The sequence below is a fragment of the Astatotilapia calliptera genome, chromosome 23 (assembly GCF_964374335.1).
Source record: "Astatotilapia calliptera chromosome 23, fAstCal68.1, whole genome shotgun sequence".
NCBI classification, from domain to species: domain Eukaryota; kingdom Metazoa; phylum Chordata; class Actinopteri; order Cichliformes; family Cichlidae; genus Astatotilapia; species Astatotilapia calliptera.
In genome coordinates this window covers 2605104-2628812 of record NC_137443.1, presented here as the reverse complement: position 1 = coordinate 2628812, position 23709 = coordinate 2605104, and the positions used below count along the sequence as shown (strand labels likewise).

General features: G+C 40.2%; 1 protein-coding gene across 3 annotated transcripts in view; it reads left to right on the top strand.

Moving 5' to 3' along the window:
• Positions 1-23454, top strand: part of slc44a5b (solute carrier family 44 member 5b) — a 47345-nt gene extending 23891 nt beyond the window's left edge. Inside the window, exons 3-23 of one of the 3 annotated variants that reach the window (XM_080297229.1) lie at positions 2535-2608; positions 4593-4677; positions 4959-5043; positions 5177-5290; positions 7395-7455; positions 7557-7680; positions 7852-7896; positions 9439-9522; positions 10920-11032; positions 11309-11440; positions 12051-12150; positions 12236-12328; positions 13623-13710; positions 14167-14429; positions 14537-14631; positions 14734-14837; positions 14953-15026; positions 15508-15578; positions 16012-16100; positions 20594-20678; positions 22333-23454. In XM_080297229.1, coding sequence (XP_080153355.1) covers positions 2535-2608; positions 4593-4677; positions 4959-5043; positions 5177-5290; positions 7395-7455; positions 7557-7680; positions 7852-7896; positions 9439-9522; positions 10920-11032; positions 11309-11440; positions 12051-12150; positions 12236-12328; positions 13623-13710; positions 14167-14429; positions 14537-14631; positions 14734-14837; positions 14953-15026; positions 15508-15578; positions 16012-16100; positions 20594-20678; positions 22333-22430 — 2077 coding nt within the window. In that variant the 3' untranslated portion in view covers positions 22431-23454. Of the gene's footprint in view, positions 1-2534; positions 2609-4592; positions 4678-4958; positions 5044-5176; positions 5291-7394; positions 7456-7556; positions 7681-7851; positions 7897-9438; positions 9523-10919; positions 11033-11308; positions 11441-12050; positions 12151-12235; positions 12329-13622; positions 13711-14166; positions 14430-14536; positions 14632-14733; positions 14838-14952; positions 15027-15507; positions 15579-16011; positions 16101-20593; positions 20679-20922; positions 22217-22332 lie in introns of those variants that run through there. The other 2 variants (XM_080297228.1, XM_026157789.2) reach the window with 2 other exon arrangements.
• The last annotated feature ends 255 nt before the right edge of the window (positions 23455-23709 follow it).

The following is a 23709-nucleotide window of genomic DNA, read 5'->3' as shown; positions in this document are numbered from 1 at the left end:
TGGGCCTAATGTTTGTCAGGAATACTGTTCACTTGGAAATTTGTCCCTAATGGCTCTCATGACCATGTGAAATATCCCTTTTGTGTGAAGATCTGCCCTCCTTCCTGTAAATGTCTGTTACAAAGGAGGGACAGTCTGGCAGATTCACACCACAATGGCACCCACGCTATTCTGTGGCACTTCTGCCATCTGTGTCACCTTGGCTCCTGCAGAGTATCAGCCTTGCAAATATAATACTGACACAAAAGTTTCCCGTAGCACTGACAAAGGTTCCAGTACTGACTTTTTTTCTTGCTAAGCAGTACTGCGTGCAAACAGAGTCCACAAGCAGAGAAAAGTGTTGGTTCGTGTGAACGTATGTGTAAGAGGCATCTGAAGAGAGCTAAAGCTTGGGATTGAGCCCAGTTTGGAAGCCAAATAGATTTTGTTTAATTATGTTTTCCTGAGATAAGAGAACGAAGCAGAATTGTTTTCACTCTGCTCACTTTGTCAGCTTCCCTTAAACACTGACCGTAGCACGTTTCAAGGGTCGCTTTCTTTTAGCGCCGAGTCGCTGTGTTTGCACTGTGTCCTTCTTTGTTTTTTTAATTGCAGTTGTTTCCATATGAGGGGAATGAAAATCACAACAGACCTACAGTAACAGTCAGTGTGACGATGAAGCGATTTCAGCTTAAGACTCCCAGCCCTCATATCTTCCCAGTTCATCAAACAGGATGTGTGACTGAGTGATAGCTAACTTATTTACCAGCTGGAGGATAGAGAGGGATTCAATAATTGCCATAGCAACACTGACAGCTCTTTTTTGAATTAAATGAAACGATACTCTCTTGCCTCCCTTTGTTAATAACATGCACAATCTCAGCAACTGTTTTGCTGGTAGTGTAGCAGGTTGTCTGTGTACACCGCATACCCACTGTCAGTGTAAAACTGCCGCTGTGTTCACTTGGGAGAACTGTGCCCACTTCAGTTGCCTTTGTTCCTCTCTTATCTCCAAAAAATAATTGCAGTGCTTCCAGAAAATGGTTTACACCTCAAAATATTTCACAAGTGCCAAGTGTCTATTTAAATCATCAGATAAATCTCTCAGTCAAGTCACTCTCTGAATTCATTGTCTCATCTATAAAATGCCAGAAAATTGTTACAAATTGTAACAGTTTCTATCACTCCATAATCAAAGTATTGATCTTGGATGTGAAACCAGATACGGTGAAGCCATCTTTAAAAGCACGTCCAGGTTTTGAGTGGCTAAATCACGTTTTGTGTTCGCAATTATCTGCAGTCTTAGTGCAGGTCAGATCAAAGAGATGATAATAAAGTCGTTTTAAAACCGCAAACAATGAGTATAGGCTGCCTTGCTGGGACAGAAGAGATTTCCTGCCCTCTGTTTTCAGCAAGCTACCACCGCTGCTAAGACAGATTGCGAGCTTTACCGCAGTTATTAATGCAGGGCTATAAAAATGATCTACTTACTGTACTTGAAAACAGTCCTAAATCCTTTGCAATCCAAGCTTAAATTAAACAGCAGAGTCTAAATCTCAGAGTCTGAGCTAAGCATACAGTCTAAATAGTTTTGCTTGTTTCCTTAAAAATGCATTCAGTTTACTTCACTCACTGTAAACACATTACTGTCTATTTAAGCTACTCTCCCTGTCTCCATGGGTTCCTCCACGTTGTGTATTATGTCTGTACATCAGTGGCGTACATCTTACTGCCTGCTTGGTAATTGTGAAGTAGTGTTTGGAGGCTGAAGAGCAGTAGTGCCTGTAAACAACCGTGTAACCATGCTGCATACAAAACAAGGACAGTTCACTTCTTCAAAGAAGCACACAGAGGAAACACTGCACTTCTCTGAGTTTAGGCCTCCTTTGACCTTGGCTTTGAAATCCAGAGGAGATGAGGGTCTCAAGTCAATTTCATTACCATATGGTGTAAAGGGGAGGTTATGCATGTATGGTACTGCTGGGCACGGTAGATTAAACTTGGCTTCATTCATGGCTGAGGCTGGCACTAAGAGGTTCTGAAAACAGGCTGGATGGACAGCATTTTTTAAAAGGAAGTCGGGGCGGGGGGGAGGAAGCTTGTTATTTGGGAAACACTGAGACGGTGAATAAAGACTCAGAGGGAGAAAGACTCTGAGATGCAGTTTTAAACTAGCAGACTAAGGCTGCTGAAGTGAGAGTGGAAACTTCAAATAACGGTCTCTGTGGCTGCGGGTCAGTTAACCCTGAGAGGCATTCAGAGTCTCATCAGGAAGTCAGTAGAGCTCCACTGCAGGTTCTCTGAAAACACAGATGACACTTACTCGTCTCTGGAAGTAAAGTACTGAGCTAAAACTCCGTTACCATACAATAGCAATTACATTGTCAACACACACTATGCATTCTTTCTCTCTGTGAGGTGAAGCTAATTTCATATTCCCCCTGGGGACACTTTACTAAATATATTTGCATATATTACTGATTTCCACTGTTTTCCACTCGTAATCTTGGATTCCTGCGTCACACACTGTTCCCACATCCCTCTTCTGTTTCCAGGAGCTGCACTGATGTGGTTTGCTGTGTTATCTTTGTCATTGTCATCCTTGGATACATCGCTCTGGGTACTGTGGGTGAGTTTGACAGGTTGCCAGTGATTACATCACACAAACTTTCTTAATGACACACAAACGTGTACACACGATGATGAGGTATGTGTGGCTGTGGCGCAGAAAAATGAATTTCTTTGATACCCTGTCCTTGCAGGTAGTTTAAAGCGCACCATATGGCTGATGGTATAAAAAGGAAAGGTGAATGCAAATCGTGTGCTCTGCCTGTGAGGTTTTGTCTGAAGAGGTCAAAACTCCAGCTACACTTGTAGTATATCAAACAACTTTACTGCTTGACCAAAGCTGTTCAATATACACTCACCGGATGCTTCATTAGTTGCTCCTTAATGCAAATGTCTAGTCAGCCAATCATACGGCAGCAACTGAATGCATTTAGGGATGCAGACAAAGACGACTTGCTAAAGTTTAAACTGAGCATCAGAAGGGAGAATAAAGGTGATTTAAGTCACTTTGTGTTTGACATGCTGGTCTGAGTATTTCAGGAACTGCTGAATTGCTGGGATTTCGCAACCCAACCATCTCTAACGTTTAGAGAAAAAGAGAAAATATCCAGAGAGCAGCAGTTCTTTGGCTGAAAGTCCCTTGTTGATATCAGAGGTCAGAGAAAAATGGCCAGACTGCTTCAACCAGGATCTTTTTTTGGCACCCATAGTACCAGCGGAGCATTATTTCAAATGCCACAACCAACCTGAGTGCTGCTGCTAACAATGAAACTACATTGTTATGTGCCATGCCACAAGGCTCAAATCATCTGAAACTGGTTTCTTGAAAATGAAAATTAGTCCACTGTGTTCGATCCAGTAGAGCACCTTTAGGACCAAAATATCCCAGGAATGACTTCAGCACTTAATTAGCATAGTTCTGAAGGTTCTGTTGACTTTCTAAAATTTGACCGTCTTCCACCTTGGAAGTGTTTTACCTTGTGGTAGCAGCGTCTACGCGCTGAGGTTTTGTTTGACAGTAATATACCACAAAAAAAACTTCAATTGTCAGCACTTTGTTGTTGTTTTTTTAGTTGACCTGGTCAGAATTTCTAGAATCCCATTTCAAAGAATGGGAGTTTCTCATGATAAGTAGAAGAAGTTGGATATATTTGACCTTTCTTCCTTTACTCACTGACCAGCACGTTAATGCATCTCTTCTCTCTTTGTAACACGTTGGGGAAAGTCCCAGTGCTGTCACTAAACTGGGCTTTATCTTGCCAGCTTACTGCCAGTTGATTCATGTTTCAGTAAATGGAAAGGACTTCCTGTTTCCAAATAATTTTAAAAAGAGCGACGTGTATGACTCCGCACGCAACATGTCTGCAGTCACCTAAAGAATGTGGCCTTCTGCCTTCATCCTTTGCAGTTTCATCCTCCTTGTTGTGACTTGTAGAGCATCTTAATTGTGCTGCCTCACATTCAGCACAGTCCCTCATTGACTGGCAAGGTGAAAGGCTTTAACACTGTGTTGTTTAGCTTGGCTAAATTAATGAAACACAAGCATTGCTCAGAAAATTGATTTTTAGGGTTGCCACCGTCCTATCTAGAGAAAAAGAACAGAACAAATTAAAGGATTGATTTCTTTGTCTTTTGTTGTGTTTCTTCTTAATTACTATTCATACCCTTGCTTAAATAAATTAGCATTTTTGTATTCTTAATTGTTTTGGTTGCTTTTTAACATGCATGACCTTGGCATTAGGCACGAATGTTATTGATATAGTGCAGAGGTTTCGTTTTGTTACAGCTGTATCTGAATGCTAATGTGTGTCTTTTGGTTTTTATCAGCAGATCATTTTCTTAGTTATATTCAAAGTAAAGTAGATGTCTGAAAATGTTAGTATTGGTCATTTAGGAATACAGACAGTCTGAACTGGGGTGATGGGCTGGCCAGTGGCCTCATGTTCTTCAGCAGGTAGACCAGTTTGAGTATGATTTGGGGGATGATTGTGCAGATTTTAAAATCCAAGCACCTGAAATGAAAAGCTCTGTTGGTGTCGTTTCAGCCTGGATTCACGGTGACCCCAGGAAGGTCGTCTATCCAACAGACAGCCGCGGTCAGTTCTGTGGCCAGCAGAACACCCCCAATGCGTGAGTGGAAAACTGTCTTCTTCTTAAATTGTTTACAGTGGAATAATTATGTTGTCCAATTTGTCTGTCAGCATTATGTTGTTATCTTTACATGAACAATAGCCATTGTCTACCATTCAGTACACTGAGATGATTCTTGATTAATCCTGGCAAGTTTTATTGCACAGCACACTGTGAGTGTGAGCACCTCCATGCTGGCTGATAAAACATTGCACAGTAATGGACTTTTGGATCTGTCTAATCTGACTCCCCTTTTTTGTCTTCATCTTTTGTCTTCACAGAAACAAAGCCATATTATTCTACTTCAACATGCTGAAATGTGCCAATCCTGCAGTTTTAATTAACCTCCAGTGCCCTACAACCCAGGTAGGAGATTGAACGAAGCCCCGTTTTGTAGCTCTGTGTACAGTGCTTGATGTCTCTCTCCAACTTTTTCGCCACGCACGATTATGCAAGATTGATGGGCGCTCTCATTAAGACGATGTGTTGCCTTCCTCAGCTCTGCGTCTCGAAGTGCCCTGACAGATTTGCCACTCTCCTGGATGCAATGAATACCAAAAACTGGGAATATTACAAGCAATTCTGCAAGCCAGGCTTCGAGATTGGCAGTAAGGTGAGAGATGGAGGGTAACGGGGCATTTTGTTTTTTTGCAAACTCGATGGAAGTGTGAGATTGTGTTAAATCATCGCTGCTTTGAGACCAGCTCATGTACAATACATTGGACACTTAGCTGGGAAATATGTGCAGTTACTTAATGACACGTGCAAAAATAAATATAAAAAGAGTGTATACGAGTATCTTAGGCTACGTTCACACCGCAGGTCTTAATGCTCAATTCCGATCTTTTGATCAAATCCAGTTTTTTTTGTCTGCGTGTTCACACGACAAATAAAATGCGACAGCAAACGCGCTCTAGTGTGAACGCGCTCTGTTTAGACCCAGACCAAACAATATTGTTTGACTGATGGCCTTAATATAAAGACTTCAGACTTTACGTTTCCCAATTTTTACTTTAAGTTATTTTGTTATTTACACAATAATGTAAATAACCTAATAATGATCCTTATTGCTGCTTTAGAGGAGCGGTGCTGCAAAGGATAGCTGCAGATTTCTGTCAGAATCTGCAGATTATACAGAACAAATAAAATGTTCACGTTTCTCCAACGTTCCCAACAGTTTCACTGACATCTACGCTGGATGGCCAGGAAGCGTTCGCAATGTCTTCTCAGGCGCTTCTCTGGCGCTGATAATTAGCGTCTGTCTTGTGTCAGTGACGTAATTTAATGCGACATGACCATCAAACAGCAGTCGCTTTCTAAAACATCGGATATGTATCGGATTCAGTACCACATACGAAAGTGACCCAGATCGGATTTGAAAATATCGGATTTGTGCCGTTCACACTGTCACACCATGATCGGATAGATGGGTCGCATAGGGTCAAAAAAATCGGATTTGATGCGCTTTCGCCTGCAGTGTGAACGCAGCCTAACAGGCTTGAAAGTCAGTATTTGGTATCTGCACCTTTATTCTTAAATACCACCTGATCCCAAGCTTTCTTCAAGTAGTCTTCAGGAACAGTTCTCCAGGATTCTTGAAGGACATTCAAAGCTCTTCTTTGGATGTTGCTGCCTTTTGTTCTGTTCTCTGTCGAGATGATTCCACACGGCTTCAATACTGTTGAGGTCCGAGCTCTGAGGAGGCCAATCCATGGCTGACAGTGGTCCGTTGTGTTTTTATATCCAGGAATGCTTGTACTGCACTACTGTTTGGGAATATTGTCATGCTGAAAATGAAGTCGCCGTCAATCTGACACTTTTCGGATGGCACTACATGAAGGATCACCATCTGATGGTACTTCTCTATGTTCAGAATTTGAACAAGACCCTCAACACCACAGCATGACTGAGCCTCCACTATGTTTCACAGACACACTGTGGAATGGTCAGGTGCATCTCTCAGTTCCTTTCAGGACTTTGTTGGATATTTGTTCCTATTTCTTAGATATTTTTTTAGGCCTGACACTTGACTCGTGACTTTAACACAGAACTACTCCAAATTTTTCAGAGCTCTTTGGACCTTTTCTTTTTTATCTAGAACATTTTTGAAACGATTTAATCAGTTTTAGTCTTTCTAATAACGAAGAGCACATTTGGAGTGAGCTTCGCGAGATGGGCGGAGGTGAGCTAGCAGCCACTCATGCTTATCACAGCCCTGTTCCGTCAGCTGGCAGCAGTTCGGTGGCAGTGACGCTGGCGTTATGGTGCATGAAAGTGAGGTGTTGTGTGGGAGCACTTTACAGCTCAGACTGTCTGAATTGAATCATAGTTTCCGCTTTCCACGTCATCACTAAGTATGACAAACTCTGTTACATCTGTCTGTAAAATCTGTCAGTTGTGTGTTTAGTTTACTTTAGATACGTTTTTATTTTTTAGATTAATGATAATTATTGTAACTTGCATAAGTATTTTTAAATTGAATTTATTTATGGTGCATTTTCAGTTGGACATTTCATTGCAGGACTTGAAAGAGAAACATACAAGATTTTTTTAAATACTCAAGCAGGCATGACAGATTCAAACAAAACAAGATCACAAAGTTTAATAGAGAAGAAGTTCTTTTCTGTCTTTGTAATAAAGGCTGCGAGGAGTGAACGCTCAGGGAAAATCACTTGTTTTCAGCTCTTTGAATCATTATCTCTTCTGTTCCCTTTCAGTCAGTCAGAGAAGTCATACGAGATGAAGACTGCCCGTCTATGATTGTGCCAAGCAGACCTTGTACGTGAATCCGAGCAACTCTAAATACATTGCCTCAATAACTTACTGTTTGTTCTGCCAAGAGGGTAAATACAACAAAAATATCTACAAATGTGTTTCAGTCCTTCAGCGGTGCTTCCCTGATTTCATTAGAAGAAATGGGATTTTAACTGTAGCCAATCAGACCATCTTCAAAGACGGTGAAAATAACAAGAGAAGTGTCGACGATCTCAAAGATGCTGCCAAGTAAGATCTGCTCCCCTGCAACACCAGTCTTTGCCCTACTTGTTTAACGGGTTCATTTTTAGCAGTAGGAGAATCACAGATTACGATTTGGCAAACAAAACAAACAATGAAACTACTTTTTAAAAATCCCCTCTAGAATAAAGTGTTTTTAAACTGTTATACTGTCTGTAGGGATGCCGACTCTGCACCCAGAGAGATCTGGACAGAAATAACAGGGTAGGACCAGTGGGCATTTTACTGATGCCCATGAATGTGCTCAGTCACATTCAAAGTCATCTGCATGCTTATTGCATGAAAATAAAGCTTACCTACAAACTCAACAGCCTGAGCCAATGTTATGGGTCTCTACAAGCTTAGCTGCTTTGTATGTATGTATATATCTATATGTTATCAGCATGTAAAAGGGCAGAGGCAGCAAACTTCAAAAATCATGTATTTAAACCAGTGAGCTGATATCATGATCATACATGATTTGTATGGCTGCAGTAATCTACCTTGAATAATATAACTTGATGCTTTTTCTTTACCCAAGTAACCGCCAACATAAAGTAGAAAGGGTTAAAAATGATTTATTTCAGCTTTTTACCTTTGCTTCTGCTTTAGCCAGTTGCTTTATATAGACTAACCTGCTGTTTATCCATAAGAATACATAACTATATTTTTGTTTGTGGCATTAGATGCAAAATAGGGCAAGTTAATACCTCAAAACATCAAGTCATCGCCTCTACCTTCTGTGTGAAGTAAATTGGAGAGTGCTGTGCTGCCCCCTGGTGGTCATTAGTTTTGCTCTCCTGGCGCAGATTTTGGGAGCGATCCAAACTCTTGTATGTGTGGACACTGAACAGTGACCTTAATTAGACAGTAAGATTTAGAATTGATGCTGGCGTCCTGTTTGTCCCACAGCAATGTTATCTTGCCCTCTATGTCTCGCCAATTTCAAGATATACCTGAGTCACTTCTACAGTAAACTTTTCAGTAATCATATTCTGACTTTGCTGCCAGTTTTGTAGTTTAAATACTCTCCAAGTGTTTAATGACAAGTGGAGCTATTTAATGAACCCAGAAGGCGAGCTTTCCTGTGAAATAAACAGGCATCTTCTTTTGTGCTTATCTGAGTTAGAGTGACGGGGACCTGAGGTCTATCCCAGCTTACACTGGTGTGGTATGCCCTGGACACGCTAACACCGAGAAACAAACTCACATCCACACCTACCGGTGCAAAATTTCTGATTCCTGTTCTGTTTGAATTCTGATATTCAACAAAAACTCTGTGTGGGTTTTAAACCAGAACATCTTCAGATAGAAAGATAATACTGAGTCTGTGACGTTTACTATCTGAAGCATTTATGTTATTACTGTGGAGATGAAAATGTGGCTCCTGATCTAACACATCCATTACTATTTGCTTTACCACAAAGTGCTCGTCTGAATGATATTCACTTCTATACTATTTCCCACCCTGCTGTAATAGCTGCCAGTACTGCTTCTGTAACTCTACTTGTTTTGTGGCTCTTTGATATGGAACTTGAGCAGCTCTTACAACTGACATTATCGAAAGCATTTTAGAGCTATAGCTGTCTCTGTTCCATGATGAAAGCAGTAGAGATCAATCGGCTGTCAAAACGTTTTTGAGAAATCCTTGTGAACTAAGCGGCATTAGCCTAAATCCACCAAAGTGCATCCCTGTGCTGTTTAATCACTTTCTGTCTACTCCTCTTCCTCCTATTTTTTCCATTTCACCTTTTTACTGAACCACAGAGGTATCGCCAGTCTGCTGAATGCCAAAGAAGTCGGCATGAAGATCTTCGAAGATTATGCAAACTCCTGGATCTGGATCCTCGTGTAAGAATGGCCTTTCCTCATTTTAGTGATTAAATTCATATGAAGAGAAAAATCTCTGATTCATTGATGAGATTATGAAAGTGTTCACATTATTACTTTGATGAAGATGCTCCTGCTGTTTGTGATCTTTTAACCCATCAATCCAGTGTCAACTATTATTTGCAGTCATGTTTAAAGAGGAAGTTGTTTGGTTTGTTATTAGAACAACCAAACTTGTGATCCACTAAAAACGGTGGATATACTTTAATAATATAAATCCTTTAACAAATAGAAACTGATAGATCTTATATTCTGTTGTATGACGTACATCCAGGCCTCAGACATTTGTTGTGTCACCTGTAGCAGAGGTTATTTCTCATACGTGTTTTGCACATTTGTTCACCAGTCTCACATCAGCTTCCTGACATTTTTGACCGGATCGGTGGATTTGCTGTGATATGACAGAGAATTCTTGAAACTGTCCAGAGCCAGAGGCAGCAAAGCTAAATCATAATGCACCAACATGCTTCATGCTGGTCAGAACACCCAAACAACTCAGGGATGTTTTATTCCTGTTTTCAGAGCTTGTTGGTCCTGGAGACACTGATTGTAACAGCAGTTTGACTGTTTTCAGGACTACTGCCTGAGATTAGTTTCTAAACAGCAGCGTCACAAACACATTGCAGTCACAACACTTGACACCAAAGATGAAATCGAGGCTCTGAGATGCTTTTAACTAAGGCTTCGTCCACACTAATACGTTTTCGTTTGAAAGCGCATCTTTTTCTCCCCGTTTTGTCCTCCCGTCCACGCTGAGACGCCGTTTTCGTTCAAGGCAAACGCAGCGTTTTGAAAACGCTCTCCAAAGCGGATACATTTGAAAACACCGTTTTCCCGTCCCAGTGTGACAGCGAACCAGGAGCCTTTTCGAAAACGATGACACATTTTAGTCATGTGATGCAGTCATGTGACCCATTAAACTACGATAGCAGAGGGCAGTGGTTGTTTTGTTTGCTCTCAGTTTTGACAGCCCTGTTAAAGATTAATATCAGTTTGTAAATGCTCCAGCTTTTCTTCAAATTCTTTAATTCTCACTCGCTTTTGCAACTTTGTACTTTTGTGTTACTCGCAGCAACAACTCCAGCTCATTTTGCCGCGACATTTCAAAGAGCCCGAAAGTAAATAAGCGGCAGACAGAAATCCGAATCTTCTTGCATTTCACGCATGCGCAAAGCGCCTTGAGGCGACTGCTATGTAAATAAAATTGAATTGAATTGAATGCGTAGGACTGGAGCGTAAGCATTTTCAGCCGCTTCAATGTGGACGCACAACTCTGAAAACGACTGAAAACACTGGTGTGGACACGGAGCGTTTTCAAAGACTTGATATTGTTTTTTGTTTTGTTTGTGGTGTTGCAGAGGTCTGGTGATAACCATGGTGGTCAGTCTGCTCTTCATCTTGCTGCTGCGCTACACTGCTGGTGTGCTACTGTGGCTCGTCATCTTTGGTGTCATCGTTGCAGTGGGATACGGTGAGGATGCAGAAACACTTGTAGTCATGTGGCTTGCTGTGTATTTAGTCCAAGTGTAAAAAACAATGAAGTGAATGAACTGAAGGTGAAACGTTTTCAAGCAACTTAAAGAGGTCCAGACGCTTTTCTTTCCAAGCTCCTTAGACTACGATGACCTGGATGACTGAGAACCTTCACAGACGTTGAAAGAAATTCTTTTACCTGAGCCTTTCCCACCAGATGTGCTGTGAGCAGTCATGGCTAGTAGATCATCTTCACTCTTTCATTCTCTCTCAGGCATTTGGCACTGTTACTGGGAATACAGCAACCTGAGCAGGAAGCCAGGCTCCAATGTCACCATCACTGACCTTGGCTTCCACACAGACTTCAGCATTTATCTTCAGCAAAGCCAGACGTGGCTCATCTTCAGTAAGTTGTCATCCACTAGCAAAGCAGCACTTACTGTAACGCTGGTTTCTGCTTTACGTGCACGGCAGTTTCCTGGTTGTATGTATTACTGCTGTTAATTCCTCACAAACCAAACAGAAATTGTGACATTGTTTGTCTTGGTGAGCTTTTCAAAACTGTGATTATAGCAAATATTTTTGATTTAGATGCTTGCACTGGGACTGTTTCAATCTTTTATGCGTGTAATCCCAACCTTTGCTGTCGTGTCAGGTTGGTATGTTGTTCTGTACTTACAGACATCCTGTTCTTGTGGAAAGGAAGTCTCTTGACCTCCTTGTGGGAATTTATTTAAATTTGGCACAGATGTCCATTTGAACTCGTTTGAACTGATTAGATTTGGATGATCAAAGGTCAAGGTCACTCACTGTCAGCACCCAGAGGGAACTGCTTTACATCTGGCACAAACTGACTTGGACTCACAGATGACCTGATCAGAAATTAGTATTCAAGGCCGCTGTGATCTAACCAGCGCTTTTTAGCCATGACTCATGTGCTCATTTTGAGCGAGCACTTTCTGAATATCTAAAAGCATATTTGTTACGCTGCTGTTGACTCGACCTTTATTTTGCAGTGATCTTGCTCTCTGTGACTGAAGCCGTCATTGTGATAATGCTGATATTTCTGAGGTCGAGGCTGCGCATCGCTATTGCATTACTGAAGGAGGGAAGCAAGTGAGTATGGATCCTGCTTCTGATAATTAAACAGTGCGTTTTGCTCTTTTTCATGAATTTAATGTTTTTCTTGGGGGTTTTTCAGGGCAATCGGCTACATCATGTCCACCCTCTTCTACCCTGTCATCACCTTTTTCCTTCTGGCCATCTGCATCGCTTATTGGGCTGTCACAGCAGTGTATCCTTCCAAATACTGACAAACTGAAGCAGAGTTTCGTGTAGAGAATTAAAGGAGTTGAGCTGCCTTGAAGCAATCTGTTTTTTACTACAGACGAATTGCAGCATGTTAATTAGAATCATCCACAGGATAATGTGTAATATCAGTAAAGCTGTTAGATTAAACAGGTTAAATTCAGGTTTTTTGATGTTGTGCCACAGCATAATTTATCTCAGGACACTTGAAATAGTAAAGTAAAGACTACAGTATTAGAGAGAAAGCTAGTAGTTCCCTTTGAGCGTGCATTCAGCAACAGTGGAGAGGAAAAAGTCTTCTAGAACCAGGCACAGGTAAGTCAGACCTCTGCATGGATTGGTTGTTGCATATGCTCACAGGTGACTTTGCTAGGTACACCTTGTTATCACAAGGTTGGACTCTCTGTTACTTTCATAACTGCCTCAGTTCTTAATGGCATCAACAAGGTGCTGAAAATATTAATTTTGGTCCATGTTGTCCCGACAGCATTACACAGTTGTTGCGCATTTGTCGGCTGCACGTCTAGGATGCAAAGGTCCCGTTCTACCACGTCCCACGGGTGCTGTGTTGGATAGATCTGGTAACCGTGGAGGCTGTTTGAGTATACTGAACTCATTGTCATGTTCAGGAAACTAATTTGAGATTATTTTTTGACATGATGATGGAAGTGGTTGTTGCTAAACAGCCGAAAGTATCCTCCACACGATTACACCACCATCACCATCCTGAACCAGTGAATTAAGGCAAGAACGTCCATGCCATCATTCATATTGTTTATGCTAAATTCTGACTGTACCATCCAATTTTCCCAGCTGAAACTCATCAGACCAGGGAACATTTTTTTAATCTTCTGTTGTCCAATTTTGGTGAACTTATGCTGCATCAGTGTTTTTTAGCTTACAGGAGTAGCGTCTGTTTTGGCCGTCTGTTTCAAGTTTCGATATCTTGTGCGTTCGGAGATGCTGATCTGCGTACCTTGATAAGAATGATTGTGGTTGTTTATGTTACTCTTCCCTTCCTATCAGATCGAAGCAGTCTGGCCTTTCTCCTATGACCTTTGACATCAGCATTTTCACCCAGAGATGTTCAGCACTTAGTTGCTTCTTTGTGATTTGCTGATTAGATATTTGTGTGAACAATCAGTCGAACAGGTGTACCTAATGAAATGGCCCGTGAGTCTGTAACAAGTAAGTGAAGCAGTCAAGGAAGTCCAACTACATGTTCTTTAACTCACTGATTCTTGAGTGTTGAATTTTTCCTTTAACTAGTTTACCCTCAGCTTCTTAGCATCATCGGGTAACGCAGTCTACAAGGTCACACCTGCTGATGATAAATGCATGTATGCAAACCTCACATGCAATCCACAGGTTAGCCCTATGCTCCCTTACAGTTTATTACTGAAAATGTTTAGTTACCGTGTAATTTCTCCATCACTTGGCATGAAAAACATCTCTTGATCGGATTCGTTCTCAGCAGTAAAGTGTAATTAGTCAAATTAGGTGTAATAGCTGCTTTATGTCTAATTAATAAAATGTCTTAATGTAAATACATTAGATGTTCCGATGTAAATCGAGTTCAATTAGTGGCTGGCAGCAACAAACATTTATCTGACAGATGTTATTTATCAGCCAACAAGTAATTTGAGCATGTAAACAGATGAATATTCAAGGATTCCCTTAAAGCTATTCATGTGGAAATAATTTATATTCAAGGTAGAGGCAGGAAAGACAAGAAGAGAAAAGTATCTTGATTATGGTGACAAACAGAATCCTGTTATTTCTATCTGACAGCGCATCAAGATCTAATCTGCTGCTTTATTTCAGACCTTCAGTAAGACCAACATTACCAAGGTGTGCCCCGGGTCACAGTGTATGTTCGCCTTCTACGGTGGGGAGAGTCTGTACCATCGCTACATCTTAGTTTTCCATCTGTGTAACCTCTTTGTGTTCCTCTGGCTGGTCAACTTTACCATCGCCCTGGGCCAGTGCACCCTGGCCGGGGCCTTCGCTTCCTACTACTGGGCCCTGAAGAAGCCAAAAGACATCCCTGCCTGCCCCCTCTACTCCTCCTTTAGCAGAGCTATACGGTGAGTACAGTCCCAAAACAAGCGCAAATCCACTAAGACGCTGAAACGTGAAAGTAAGAACGTGAGGAAAATGTTTTCATTTAATATTCTCCATTCTTGTGGCACAGTTATCACACAGGTTCTCTGGCCTTTGGGTCGCTAATCCTTTCTGTGGTGCAGATGATCCGAATTGTTCTCGAGTACCTGGATCACAAACTGAAAGGCAAGCTTGGAAACCCTTCGAGGCCTCTTACTAATTTATTACTGATTGTTTCAAATGACTTTTTGTTGATGATATTTATTTATATTCCTGATTTTTATCCAGTTTCTCAAAATGCCTGCGCTCGATTCTTGCTCTGCTGCCTCAAATGCTGCTTCTGGTGCCTGGAACATTTTATCAAGTTTCTAAACAGAAACGCATTCATTATGGTGAGTAATTTCTAGTAACACTCATTTATTGCAGACATCTGTTAGCAGCTGTTAATTGGTCCAGCTTCGGTGCTTAACTACCCGCAACCCAGCACTCACTGCTTCTCACCAACAGATGGCAATATATGGGAAGAACTTCTGCACCTCCTCCAAGGACGCTTTCTTCCTCTTAATGAGGAATGTTGTTCGGTAAGTCCCAGTTAAATGTTTTAGAGCCACATGGCTAAAAAAAACCCTCAGCAGAGTACAGATGCTGCTGAGGTGGTAAAGCTTCTTCTTTACCATAAAAAATGCCAGAACGTAACAGATACGGGCAAAAAAACAAAGAAGTATATTTACTGTCATCATGTTTGTGAAATAATGGGGCAGTTTCAGTTGACGTAATGCACGGGAGTTTGTATCTCTGCTGTTTGTGTTTCTCTTCTACCTCAACTTGAGGTTGGCTGTAACTCAGGAGGTAGAGCAGGTCATCTAATTGGAAGGTTGGTAGTTCGATCCCTGGCTGCTCCCGTGTGCATGCCAAATATCCTTGGGCAAGATACAAGTTGCTCTCTGATGTGTCCATTGGAGTATGAATGTAAATGTTGGGTGAATGAGGGTGCTCAGCTGGAGGTGAGAGGCACTATAATAGGAACCAGTCCATTTACTCACGTTGTCTTCCTCCCGGCAGGGTGGCCGTCCTGGACAAGGTGACCGACTTTCTGCTGTTCTTGGGAAAACTGCTTATTTCAGGAAGTGTTGGTGAGTTTATCTTTTATTTGGATGCATGCAATAAGCTCTTTATTTACTTATTTAATTTGCATCATTATAAGTTGACACTTACATCCCAGTAGGTGGCTGACATGAATTTGGAGGACCTTGATTTTACTTCATTTTATAAGAGCTTATATATTAAACGTAAACCTTGATTCTAGAAGTTACTCTAATTTATACTTGCAGTGTTTGAAAGGACTTATTGCGTGGCCTAACCACTTGTTTTGTTTCAGCAGCTTTTTATATCTGCAGGTCCTTTATTGTAAACCTTCAGTATATCATGAGACCCTTGTTTCAAGTTCCACCCACTCGTGTTTAATCTGCTTTAAAGCCGATGAGGATTTGACAATTTTTGTTTATTTCAAATGATGTAAGAAAATATATATTTGCTTGTTACTAAATCAGATTTTTTTTTTTTCAGGCATTCTTGCATTTTTCTTCTTCTCGCGTAAAATACCGTTTTTTCAAGAGGAGGTGCCATCACTAAATTACATTTGGGTCCCTCTATTGGTAAGGAATTAAAAATCTACAATGAGAATATGATTATACTGTGATGAATATAGTTAGTATTTGGACAATGACAGACTTTTTCTGTCAAAAAATCAAACAATCAATATGTGATTGAAATGTAAAGTTTTACCTTTATTCATGGGGTTTAACAAAAATGTGTTTGTTGTTTGTTTTATCTTATTTAGGTACATAGTACCCAATTTTCAGAGGCTCACAAGTAATTCAACTACTTACTAGCAGGCAGTTTAATGGCCTCAGTAACCCTGGATCATATACAAATAAATCTATCAGAGTTCACTGCTGGCAGAATTATTTCCATGGTTGAAAAAAACAGCAACAATGTTATTAAAAAGGGGTGCAACGATACTCATATCGATATTGAACCGTTCGATACAGTGCTTTTATGTGGGTCATTCCTACTATTCGGTGCCCTTTCAGTGTGATCACTCTTCATCAAAAAATACAAAATTTTGAATTATTTTAACATTTCATCTAAAAGAGGGATTTTCAACCTATAAGAAAAATGTATTGGTCCAGCTAAGGATATTATATTATAATATTTTTTAAAATCAAAGTCTTTACCCATGACGTGCCAAATGTCCACCCTGTTACAGGACATTCAATTTTCTATTAATAACTGTTTTGAATACACAGTTATAGTAATATTTACATTTTCTAAAAGCTACAATGTCCCTTTTTAAAATCTGCAAGGAAATTTCAAGGAAGTATTTTAAACAAGCATTATATTGAAAGAAGACAGGTTCAGTTTTAAGACACAGTGTAATTTCAAAAGATTGTTTTTAGATTCAAAGGGAATATAAAAAAAAAAATTGGCTCCATTTTTAAGTAACTTAATTTTGCTGATTCATTCCCTCCCAATAACCAAAGAGACATGCATTATGTTTGTTGATTTGATTTAATTAACAAAAGAAACACACAGGTAACAGGGTGGACAGAGGAGAAACAGGGTGGACAGGAGGTAACAGGGTGGACATAACATCAGTGACAAAAAATACCACCTTAAAGAAACTTTGAACACCTTCACCATGCCCGTCCAACCAACACAGGTAGATACATGTCCACATTAAACAAGCAAATTTTCACTGTACACCCAACATAATGAACATTTTTCTCACACATTTTACCTATGCAACAGACCAGCAACTCCAGTTTTTTTCAAGGAAATCCCACACTTTCCTCTCCAGCTGAACTGACCTCTTATTAATTTATTAATGTTCTTAATTTATAATTTTTAAAATTTATTAATTAATGTTCTTATTAATGTTGGTTCTTTCATCAGACACACAACCTGGTCATCCCTATACCAGGTTATGTCCTCACGTGGACTTGGCCAGTGGAACTTGTTGGTCCCGTTCTTGTGCATGCATTTCACTTTAACATCCTCTTCAACCTCCAGAATGATTCCTGGGTAGGGTTCACCATCGTAGTTGATAATGCACCACTGACCAATATGATCTTTTGTGATGTTCTCAGGCCGGGTTGGTCCCTCAGTGCAATGTGGACTTGCCTCTTGACTAAGGCTTATCTCCTTCAGGCCATAGCATTCACAGTCCAGTACACCTTTGTCTGCCTGGCAAAGGCAGGTTATGTCCCTGTATTTTATTGTTCCTGGAGAGAAACTGAGTACTTGGTGGATTTTCATGGTTCCTTTGACAGGCACAAGTGTCGGTCCATCAATAATTTCTTTTACTTTCCTCTCAACATCATCTTCTTCTAACCTTGAGGGTCCTGGTTGCGGGGCATTTTCTGGCTCTAGGGAATATTCTGGACTTAGGGGAGGAGTATTCATAGCCTCAAATTCTGTCCTGCCTTTGGCACTAGCCCTCTGCTTTCTTTTCCTTTCTCGCCACTGCTTTCTCTGTGCTCTCTTCTGTCGTTCACTGAGATCTGCCACTTTCTTTTTTTTCCCTTCCTCTCTGTCCTTTCTCCACTTCTCTTTCTCTTTATTGAGATATATCTGTCTTCTCTCAGGGTCAGCATCACGACGTGCTCGGTAGCGCCGCTGCTTCTCCGCAGCAGACATTGGTGCCATTCCCTGAAAAATGTATACTATTCAAAATCTTCTAAAAGTATATATATACAGGTTAATAATAATTACCAATACACACTTGTATAAATAACTCTAAACACTAAACTTCTATCATCTTACGTCCCCCCTGTTACCATGTGTCCCCCCTGTTACAGTGCATAGCAATAACAGGGGTGACGGTAACAGGGGGGAGATTTTATGCTAAACTTAGCCATTACTACTAGTATGATGAACAACAAGCTAGTACATGGTGACCACTAAGAACCATTTTTAACATGTTTATTAGCCATATTATAAAAATTACAAAAAAAAAATTGTTTCCACTATTAATAAGCGTAACAGGTTGGACGTGTTATGCTTTGCCACATTACAAAATCTTGCTAAAACATTGAAAAAAGGGTTGATTAAAGAGTGGTACTTACTCGTCTTCTTCTTGAAAGTTTTCCCTCCAAAATATGTTACATCCGGGAGTGTCATGTGACTAAAAGAATAATCAGGTGATGTGTTCTATGGAATTCTTATCAGAGTAACAGGGGTGACAGTTGATTCAGGGACACAACATTTTTTAAAGATTTTAAGTATTAAACATGCATTAATAATAAAAAAGAACATTTGATGAGGAACATTAGAAATAAGCCAATCCAGAAATGATGAAAAATCTAGATTTTTTTTTTTTAAGTTATATTTGTAACTGAAGTCGAGCAAGCATGACTGGGGACATAGTACTTTAGTGACTTGTGCTAAAATAAAAGTAATTTACTTTTAATGTATTTATCCTGTGTATATATCAATGTGTTTTATGGTAGAGGGGGGTTAAACATACGAGAAAATGGTTTAGAAATAAGCATTAGACAAGTTTTACACTAAATATACCATATTATGTCATTAGGACTCAAATGGCACCGAATAGTAAGAATGACCCATGTTCGGTACGCATATGTATCGAACAATACAAAATTTTTAATTTATTTGATCAATTTTTCTTCTGACGATGCTGTCTGTGTTGAGCGCTCAGTGGATCTGCGCTCGACTACTCCGCCTAGGTTGCACTGTCTAGCGCAGATCCACTGAGCACAGCGCAAGCTAGCAAGACAGAAGCTAAGCTCGTTGCAACATGGCAAATTGAACCTCCCCCACCCTCATTCAGATCTGGCCTTTGGAACTATTTTGGTTTTCACGTGATGTATGACCCTGAAGGTAAGCGCGTCATGGACTGAAGTAAAACAGTATGTTGGATGTGCCACGCAATGCTCAATTACATGGGTGGGAACTAGTGCGTTAGCACAGTTAGCTCGTTAATGTGTTGGCCGTCCAGCCCCATGCACGGGGTGATCCGTGGTAGCTCTTTAACGGAGATTTGCCTTGTTGTGGCGTTAACGTCATTTCAGATTAACGCTGACAGCACTAGTGGGAACACAACGAATATGACTGCACATTTACTCCGACATCATCCTCGTGCAAAGACAAGTGGAAGCAGACAAAAACAACAAGCAGCATGCTACAAACTTTACCCGAGTCATTTAGACAGCCGTTAGCACAGGATTCTCCTTATGGGGACCTGATATGTTTAATATGCTGCTGAGAATATAGCCCAGAAGAAGCGTATAGTATAGCTTTTATTTTGGAAAGAGCCATTTCTCTGTAATAAACTCTCTTTTCCAAAGATGAGTGATTTCTCCATCAGATAATTTATTATTTTATCCCTTTGTTGTTTCAGCAACATTAAATTTAAAAACTGTACGTTTGAGTTAAAATATATATTTATAATTTTAATGAATGACAAATTAAAAAGGCATGAACATTTTTTTGTATCAAAAAAATATCGAACCGTGAATTTTGTGTATCGTTGCACCCCTATTATTAAGTTATGTTAGTTTGTCTAGTTTAAAGTGAAAATGAGTGACTACTATAAAAATAATGTTAAAGCTGAAAGTCTGGACTTTAGTCACATCGTGATTATTTGATTTAAAATTCTCTTTACAGAGGCACAGTCACGAAACATATATTTATTCTGACTTGGTCTTTTACACAGAGCACAAAAAAATGATGCAATCTATATTCTTTGTTGTACTTTGTTTCCTTGGTACGGTGGAAAAATCACTTCTTATGTTCAGACTCAACCAGTGCTTCTAAGCAGCGCTCCTCTACTTGTGTTTTGTTTAAATATAGTCGAACCATTATTTTGGCAAATATTCAATAATAAATATTTAACTCTTGGTAATTACATATTTATTCAGAGTTGTTCTGGAAAGCTTCACAGCTTTACACAGTTGCAGTTTTTACAGTGCTGCACAAGCTAATTAATTTGCTCCAGGATTTATGACTCAGCGATTTATATTCTTCATAATGTTTTTGCCGTTTGTTGCAATGCAGTGTGCACAATAAAGCTGGAACACAAGACTACAGTTAAAAGTGTAAGACTTTCACCTGTTAACTCTTTCAGACGGTGATATTTGGATCCTACATGATCGCACATGGCTTTTTTAACGTCTATGCTATGTGTGTGGACACATTGTTCCTGTGCTTTTGTGAGTATGCTGTTTCATGTTTAGTTACGGTGCAGAAGCACTTCTGCTGTGGTTAAAAATCGAATGTCAGCAGCTTTGTGTGACTCTTTCTTCCTTTTAATAACTTGAAATAATCGCTGTCTTGCATATCTTCTTGTTTATCATCTCTGCTGAGTCTCTGCTTTCCTTTCTCTTTGTGGCTGCCGCTCTGTGTGCTGTTTGCTCGTCCTGCTCCTCCTGTTCCTTTGCGGGGACCTGGCCTCAGGTGAAGACCTGGAGAGGAATGATGGTTCTTCCTCCAGGCCCTACTACATGTCTCCTGGCCTGCACAAGATCCTGCGCAAAGGAGAGGAGGGTGCCAAAACTTGCGCTGCTTCCTGAGTGATGCATTTTACTAAACTCTTGGCTCTCTGACTCGCTTCTCCATATCTGACGTGTGCGTGGGGGTCTGGACGCTCGAGAGCAAGTACTGTAGGGCTAAACATTGAAACTGGATGCACCCCGCCCAGCCTGTCAGGGATGACCTGTGCATGAAAGGACATGCTGTTACTTCGGGTCCTCGCAGAAAAGGCATAGGGGACTAAGATAACTGTTCACTTCCTCTCTCGAGCCAACTCAGATACTTGCCTTTTTTCTGCTACACTTTTGTGTTTCTTTGTCATTTTCTCGTCTGTATTCTCTGCTGACCTCTGCCTTACCGAGAGGGTACACGTCAACTCGCAGGATGGATGCACAGGCTGAAAACTAAAAACGAGACAAGCTTTTCTTTCTTTTTTTTTAACCCAAACAAACACGAGGACCGTAAACAATGTACAGATGCCACTTTGACATAAGGCATCACCACGGAAAAAGTGGTGGACTTATGGGGCACCCTCTTGTCGCACTTTGGTCTTCTAATGTAAAATCATGTTTTGTATGCACTTTCACATACAGGAAACGAACCATGTGATTTCTTTCTTCTGTGTAGCATGATTACTTTGCTGGCTGTTGGTGTTTACCATTGGTTTTATAACCACTATATTTATACTAACACAAGCACACAGATCCAAAAATGGTGTGAACTCTGCACTTAGCAAAACAGGTTTCTCTCATGTTAAATCAGCGTCACATTAAAGTTTTCATTATGCTCATAGATGTACTGTAAACCAGACAGAGGCTTTGTTGGAGGTCAAGACTTCAAAAGACATTTAATGGTTTATGCTTAAAGAAAAAAGATGTGAACCGAGCCTGAGCGTTTTCAGGAAACTTTTGAATGCAGCCACTAGTTTATGTGCCTAGATGTGAAAAAAAAAAAAAAAAAAAATGTTCCTCTTATTCTGTTTTAGACCTAACACCAGGAACCTTTGCGATACAGTTTATAAAAGGATGTCAAAGCCATTTTTGGTAAATTTTTTTATTGGATGGTTCAGATGTTGTGCTGTTTTAATACTAAGTATAATACACACATCTGTCTGGAGGTTATTCAGTGTTCTTTTTGTATAGGAGAATTTTTTTATCAATGAATCCAATGAAAATGTGAATCTTTGTTTTCGAATAAACATAAATGGTTGAACTACTGACCCGTGCATTTCCAGAGGCGTTCATTTTTTACAATCGAGGTGATCACAGGTTAAATTTTGATGTGCTGCATGATTCTCTCGCCATTGGTTTTTAACATGCTGCTGCTGCCTCGTAGTGTGGGACCTGGAGGTGAACGACGGCGCTCCAGCCCGGCCCTACCGCATGAGCAAAACACTGAGGAAGATCCTCCACAAGAAGAACAGAAGGAAGTAGCAGGAAGGAGAAAGAATAAAGGTTAACACCAAAGCATGGTACAAGCCCACGTGGCATATGGGAATAAACACTTTGCCATATTTAATGGAAGTGTACACAAGTTGAAGCTGTACACTATAAGAGACAACTTGTAGCTAAGCAACATGAATAATTAGATTCACCCACACATAGTAATTTATGGACTCGATGATAGTTATGAATATTTTTATATGTGTCTATGTAAAGGAAATGTGTGTATTTGTGTACATTTTGCTGCCACATACTACACAATGCAACAGATTTGTTTTGTGTGTGTCTCAGCTTTGGGTTCATGTAGTTGCCAATTTTCACCACTTGGTGGTGCCAGTCGTTACCAGATGACCTGTACACTGTACCTGAGTTCCTCACATTGAGAAAAATATTCACCACTCATTGCTCACTGTTTTTATGTTTAATTGCCAAGTACATGATGGCACAGCAGTTCAGATTACTTCAGTCTCAAGTGTGTTTTGCTTTGAGTTTCTGAATATTGAAGTATACGTGCTTTGGACATCTTTATCAACATTCTTAAAGGGATATTTAACAGCAAGAGATGTCTAACAGGTCTGGTTTATTAGCTGTGGGGGAAGCAGAATGACATTATGTGTTTGTGTGCAGCAGAAAATGCAGAACCTCCGAATTCTGCATGTGTTTTGATGAGAGCTTGTGTATCAGTGACAATGCACTGAAACCAGTGACAGGTATAAAAGTGTTAAAGTGATCATCTTTGAAAGTTACCTCATTAATGTTAGAGTCCATTCTTACTGGATTTAAAGGCTTCCATCACAGGACGATGACGGCGGTCACTTTGAATAGACGTCACCGACGGCCTTAAGTGATTGTGGATTTCCAAAATAATCCGAGTGCCCTTGGACGCTTCCTGTAACCACGCCTACAGTTAGGGCTGTCATGGTATCGTGTTTTCACTGCATGGTTATCGTGGTCAGACTAATCCAAATAAAGATAAAAATCATCATCTCTGTACAGACCATTGAAAAGCAAATAATGCTGTCAGTTTAAGTCGTCTTTAATATTGTGGTTTTTGTGTGTTTTGTTCCTATTTTTATGACACTAACCACCAGTCCAGGAGGTGGAAAGAGAGCCTGTACCCACAACTGTGCAAATGGAAATATAAATTAATTGATAGTGAAAATACAACAGCAAATCCACAAGGCTTAATGTCCGAGTTTTAACTCATTGCTGGATTATTTGTGATATAATCATATGTGTATTATTGAAACAGTATCGATATGTATTTTTT